At 32.4% G+C, this 6,946-nt stretch overlaps 1 protein-coding gene across 1 annotated transcript; it reads right to left on the bottom strand.

The window, feature by feature from the left end:
* Positions 1-5,205: 5,205 nt before the first annotated feature.
* LOC142621320 (auxin-responsive protein SAUR32) lies at positions 5,206-6,025 on the bottom strand. The gene has a single exon (XM_075794637.1). The coding sequence runs from the start codon at positions 5,769-5,771 to the stop codon at positions 5,394-5,396; it is 378 nt and encodes a 125-aa protein (XP_075650752.1). The 5' UTR covers positions 5,772-6,025; the 3' UTR covers positions 5,206-5,393.
* Positions 6,026-6,946: the final 921 nt, after the last annotated feature.

Below are 6,946 nucleotides of genomic sequence, written 5' to 3' on the forward strand. Positions count from 1 at the left end.
ACATCTTTTCTTAAGGTTTAAGGGTTATCTTTTGAAGAATGGAAAACTGGTTTGAGTTATTGTGTTTTTGTCAAAGCTCATATGAATGCTGATTTGTCGCAAACTACATATATCCAGATGAGATCTGGACGACTACGACCCAAATGGAAAGAAAAGATGGCTTCAAACTTCAAAGTCAAACATCGATCGGAACCAATTATTTTTGACAACTAAAATATCGGCGCGTTTTTATATATATGTATATCTTCTCAATTTACGCATGGTAAGTGACACGTGATAAAAGTTTAATATTATTATTAAAGGTTAAAAAGACAAAAAAGGCGTGTTGTAAACAGTTTTACTAATACTAGTAATATTATCGAATAGGACTAGGACTTTTAAGAGATAAGGTTCAGACCGGCCTTACCTAACCATATAACACAGCAATCTTGGAATTACTTAAGCAAAAAATATGATAAAAGGGAAAGTAAGTTTTTATTTTTCCTCCTTAAATTATGAGATCAGTTGGTGATAAACCTCACAATTTATTCATTTATCACAATTTTAATTTTCTTTAATTTTCATGTGTTTTTTTAGGTATACATGTAAAATTTAAATTTAAATTTAAATATTACAAAAAGATAACAATCTTCTGTTCTACTAATATTGAGAGGATATTGCAACTAATCACATAATTGTTTAGTTTGAAAGTTTAAAGGAAACATTCCCAAATGCTACCTACTATATATGAATGACGACAATGGATCGCATTTAATGAATCTTTTGACCTAACCTTACCCTAATCTTTTGACCTAACCTTAAAATTTTGGATTTTTTCAAGCCCGTTTAGGAATGGTTTGGATTGCAAGCCTCAGATATTTGAATCTGACATGATTATCAATTTAAATTAGTAATACATCTCTGTATTTAATGGTTTTTACATATAAGAATATAATTTTTATAAAATTAGTCGCTAACCCATGCGATCATGGGATAGTTAAATAAAAATTAAAAGTATTTATTTTGCTTAAAGGTTTATGAATTAACTTAAAAAAATATATAACATGAAAATGAATGAAAATAAGTAATTTTTTGTTCAATATAATGGTTTAGAAAAAATCTTTTTCTTTCATATCATTGGTTTCACATAATATATTCCGGCGTGGGCTATTTTATGGTGATAACTTCACATGATACTCAATTACAATTAAATCTACTATCCATCACCAATCTAATCTATGTTATCTTGATAGTAGATTTACAAAGTGCATTCTCATATCCTTAGAGCTTGCTACATCATTATTATTATCTATTTATAATATAAAACCGAAGTTTTTTGACTTTTTGAGCGACTTACATTACAATTAGGATTAAAAAAATAATTATAATTTTTTTAATTATACCTTACGTTAGAATTTTTTTTTAAAAGACTTACTTTAGGTTTCAAAAAAAAAGAAAAAGAAAGAAAGACTCACGTAAAAAAAAAAAAAAAAGAAGAAGAACTTTAGGATTAAGGAAAAAAGAGAGAGAAACTCCTATCAGGACCCTCTCACTATTTGGTTTTAAAAAAGACCACACATTAGATTTTTTTTTAAAGGACTCACTTTAGGTTTCAAAAAAAAAAAAAAAAAGACTCACATAAAAAAAAACTTTAGGATTAAGGAAAAAGAGAGAGAGACTCCTATTAGGACTCTCTCATTATTAGTTTAAAAAATTAAAATTTTTTTTTATAAATTCAAATGATGATCTGAAAAATTGTGAGAGTTACAGAGATTTTGGTTATATATATATATATATAGATAACCAAAAACCAATTTGTGACTTGGCATGATAAAGAAAAAAATTACCATAGAGCGGATGCCATAAGTTAATATCCTATTTATATAAAAAAAATGTCTCTCTTAATATATCACTTTGGTTAGTTTGGTGTAAGAACATACTTAAATTTGGTGAGGTAGTACTTCAGATATTCAATTTTGGGTTAATTGGATTTGATCCTATTACTTTGATCGAACTCTGGATACAATTTACTTTAAAAAAAGGGGAGGGGGGGGGGGGGGAAACACTCTTCATATGTCAAACATATATATGTTTGACTTAAGAAGAGTGTTTTTGGATATTTCAAATTTAGTTATAAATGAGTTTGGGATAAAATTTATAAAAAAAATTAATAGGATTTGGGGAGGTAAGGGTTTCACAATGTAAAGTATGGTTGTTCATGGGTCGGGCGGGTTGGGTTTGTGCCCAATCCGCAACCGACTTGTAAGAGGGTCGGGTTTCATGGGTTGGTTTCTCGTCGGGTGGGCATCGGTTTCGGGTGAAGCCGAAAACCACCGAAAACCACCAAAAAAAAGCCAAAATCGACAAGATCTTGCCCAATCCGTCCAAGATCCGGTGAGATCTAGTCGAATTTGGAAGCGGGTCAAGTACGGGCGCGTTAGCAGGTGGGCGGGTGGGTTGGACGTCCTTAATGTAAAGTTGTCTTTTTTTTTTTAGAAGAAAGATAGTGCATGTCATTAAATTAGGTAATTAAAATAAGCATGTAGTACAGAGATAGCATCTAGTGATACATCTTCTATCTATATCTGATCATGAGAATATAAATTGCTTGTCTTGCTAAAGCATGGGCTACAGTATTACAATGCCTACGTATATGAAAACAATGTATTTCTAAAAAGCAAGAGGCAAGGTACTGTATGTCTTTAACTATGTGGCCGAAGTGGAATAACGAGTACAAACTATTTTGGAGTGGTGTGATGAGTACCTGCGAATCCCCTTCCAAGATCACCCTATCAAAATTAGGGGTGGCAATTCGTGTTCGCGTGTCGGGTTCGTGTCGTGTCAAGTCATGAGTATTCGACTACATAGGTCAACACTAACCCGACATGTTTATTAAACGGGTCAAGATTCCTCAACCCTAACACGACCCATTTATTAAACGGGTCAGTCGTGTCGACCTGTTTATCAGATTTTATCAAAATGAAAAATAAAAATTAATGAAAAAACAAACAAATAAATATTTTTAATATAAAATTCAGAACTAACGAGTAACTGCATCACAAATAATCATTCAAAATTAAAGCATATCCCAATATCACAAATAATCAATCACAATTTGTCAAAGAAAATAAATCACAACAACTAATAAGTTTATATACCTAGAGTTTGAAGGGTATATTGGTAAAATATCATTTAATTAAACGGGTCAGACGGATCAAACGGGTTCTATGGGTTCAACACTAACCCAACCCATTTATTAAACGGGTTAGTCGTGTCAACCCGAATATGACACGAACCCGTTAAGCCTCAACCCATAACCTGCTAATTTCGTGTCGTGTCGTGTCGGGTTCGCGGGTCGTGTCAAATTTTGCCACCCCTAATCAAAACCTATCTCCAAAGCCAAAATTAAAGCTCTCCTAGCTGTCATGGCTTCGACCTCAATGACCGTGAAAGGGAGCATAGTTCTTTTCTTCGAAATAATGAGGGACAGGTGATATAAAGTTGTCATTTAGGGTTGAAATATTTTTGTTTTCAGTCCCAGATTTGACACCTTAGCATTTGAAAAACATTAACATAAAAATTACTTGGAATGTACTGCGAAATATTTTACTCAAATTTTTTTTGGGACTGTCGATGCACGTTGTTTTGTACGTATATGATTATGAATAAAATATGTAATATTAAGTAATAAAAATAAACTATTAAGGTCAACGCAATGAGGTTCATACACACCAATTTAATAAGCTGCATCTCCAATCATAGAGTTTTTTTTTTCCAGTTTATCAGGAGATGAGACCTTGGCAAGTTAAGCGGCACAAGATGGCAAATTGACAATAAGTATATGTTTTTAGGAAAAAGAATACGAACCCTACATGGTTTCTCCTTAAAATATGATATCCTTGTGGTTTTGAATGCCACACTTCATCCCATTGTTTTATGTGCGAAATAAAACCATTAACTTATGTAAAACGTAAATGGTGAGCAGTTCATGAAAATGACAAATATGTATATTCAGAAAATGTATTTTCATATTAAATGATAGTAAGTATTTCATATTTAATGGTTCACACGTAAAACATAAAAGGAACTTCATGAAGATACTTTTGTTAAAAATATTGATAATTTGATAATTATAATGGAGGCGGATTTACTTAATATCATGACTTTAATCTAGTTAAAATGTTAAATATTTCTCTCTCAAAGAAAAAAAAATGTTAAATATTGCTTATTACCAAATTTTCGCCAAATGCAAGGTATCAAGTTAATTTACAGTTCTTTTATATATTTATTTTTATAGGAGTTAATTATATACAGTTCATTTGACCTACGTCAAGGAGAACGACAGTGTACATGCGCAGCATGAACTGGATTTCTAAGAATCCTTCACACTAGTTGCTACCTATATGTGTTGCGTCTCGATCAAGAGAGATAGTAGCAAAAAATACTTGTATTTTAATCAATTAATATTAATAAATTAAAAAAAAAACTTACATCATATATTTTCTTCATAAAATTATACTAATTCGTTTTGTTTTACAACAAAGAAGAAAATTTAATCCTTCTATTTTAGAATTATTATTATTAGCATGGATATCGGATTACCATCATATCTTGAATTTTGAGGCTTCACTTTACTTTCCTTCTGTCCAGGATCTAATCTCTCCAAAGATTAATTTTTTAAAATAGGTACATAATAGATTTAAATTTTCTTGCCCAGCATAGGAAGAATTTTCTGGGCTAAGAGCCTGATTTTTCCGGGTGTAATCAATACGTCAATGATGACCCAAGTTTTTATGGGTGCAAATTAACCATTCTATCAATCTATCTTCTAGCCCCATCTGAAACAACAACAGAGAAAGACAAGTATGAACCACTGAGGGGCCTCGTAGGCTCAGACCCATTGGTCCACACCGACCCACCTAACCGTGTTCATTACCATATGCACCAAACACACAAAGGAACCAAATAAAAATCCAACAACATTTTTATTTTTGTGTCGAGGAGGGACTTCATTCTTATCCCTTGAAAGCCTTTTGCCACCACAAACACACAAATTCAATGGCCCCAAGCGAGCCCTTTGCCCCCTTCTATGTCCCAACCGTGTCCTATACGTCTATATCTCTCTCTCCAACAAGTACTCTTACACTTTCATGTGTTCACATTAACAATTAAACATTGGATACTTCAAAAAGAAAAGGAAAAAGAAAAGCAAGAATCAAATTAAAATTTATGTAATTTTTTCTTCTTTGTTAAAGGGGTCCAAATATATATAGCAAAAACAATAAATCATATCATCCAACTTTTTGTCATCATCATCATCAACTACATCAATCTTGGTACTCAAAGAAAAATTTCCTAGAAATCAAAAGAGAAAAAAAAAAAGAGAGCAAATTTACATGACTGCCAACATGAAATCAAACCCTAAAGCACCAAACATGGTGGTGCTGGTGGACTGATTGCTCCTTGTCAATCATGCCTTGGACGGTGCGAAACTCCTCGACATGGCAAGGTATGGTGATGGGTCCCTTCTGGTCAAAGCCAAACTCTTTCTCAGCTTCCTTCAACAACTGCATGAAGAGTGGGTGGTTGATGTAAATCACAGGGATCACAAACCTTTGTTGCTCTTCACCTTGACCCACTATGACTGCCAAACACCCCTTTGGGATGTCTTTCAGCTCTTTCTTGTTGTCATGTTCATGGTGGTGGTGGTGATGGACCTGGTGGTGGTGAAAGTGAAGGTGTGGCATATGGATATGGAAATTCAACTGGTGTTTGTCAGCACTAATCCCCATTTTGAACAAAACCCAGATAGCCAAAAACCCTACTTTGTACAAAGAAAACACAGCAAGCTCTAGTCTTTTCAAATGGGTTATAAGAAAACAGCGGAGAAAGGCCAAGGATCAGAGGCAGAGATGGCAAGGTTAAAGAGGGTCAGGGAAGAGTCGGTGAGAGATCTTGGTATATTGCTCATTATAGATGAAACTCAAAGATAACCAACATATGAACAAGAAAGAATGAAAAAAATGAATGAAGGGACTTTTTGGAGACTGGGGGATTGGGTTATTTATATAGGGGTCATGATGTTTCTATGGCTTTGCTTAGATTGTACACGAAGTTATAATAATAAATAATAAATAATAAATAAATAAATTATTAAAAAAGAAAAGAAGAAGAATTTGTACAACAAAAGGTATGATCTAGAGAAGGAACAGTGATAGGTATGAAATAGTTATATCTTGGGAGGGTTTTATTTATTTATTGTTGTTGCCGTCTTATGATAGAGTTCTTATCTTATTTACAATATTAAAGGCTTTTGAGTTTTGATAATTTACAGCTAGGACTTGGAGATGGGAATCAAAGTAAATTCTTGCTATTTCCCAGAGACTGCGTGTTTTGGTTTTTGTTGACTTTCTTAGGGGTGACTGGTGAGAATTTATTCATAAGAGTAATATGAGTTTAATAATCCGATCAAGGTAGATATGAGTATTAACTATTAACTATTATAAGAATTAAATATTTGAGTATCAGAAATATTAAAAAAATTTCAGTACTATTCTTTTTTTAGAGAGATAAGTACTAACACTGGTGGATTTGACAGTTAAATAACTCGGATTTGGAGGGTAAGTAAGATATTTAGGGATATCATATATATGAGTAAATCAACCTTCCTTAGATGTGTTTAGGATTTTACACTCTCCGTTAGGCTTTAGCTCTTAATTTTTTTTAGGAGTTTTTATTGTAAGTTTTTTGGAAGAATTTACTTGACAATAAAAAGGAAAATTATAACAAAATATAATCATTTCATGCCAAAAAAAAAAAAAAAAAAAGATTATTTGTGGTCAACAAACAAATAATCAGTTTTACCATTTAAAACATAATTTATGTGGTCACGATTTTTCATCAGTGTGGAGCATTTAGATATATCATATACGCAGTCATGTCTCTTTCTCCCCTAATAAAAATTTTA

Source organism: Castanea sativa, chromosome 12 (genome assembly GCF_040712315.1).
Source record: "Castanea sativa cultivar Marrone di Chiusa Pesio chromosome 12, ASM4071231v1".
In the NCBI taxonomy this organism is placed as follows: domain Eukaryota; kingdom Viridiplantae; phylum Streptophyta; class Magnoliopsida; order Fagales; family Fagaceae; genus Castanea; species Castanea sativa.

Excerpts from the sequence above, each read along its gene's own strand:
- LOC142621320 (XM_075794637.1), bottom strand. The coding sequence starts at position 5,771 with ATGGGGATTAGTGCTGACAAACACCAGTTGAATTTCCATATCCATATG.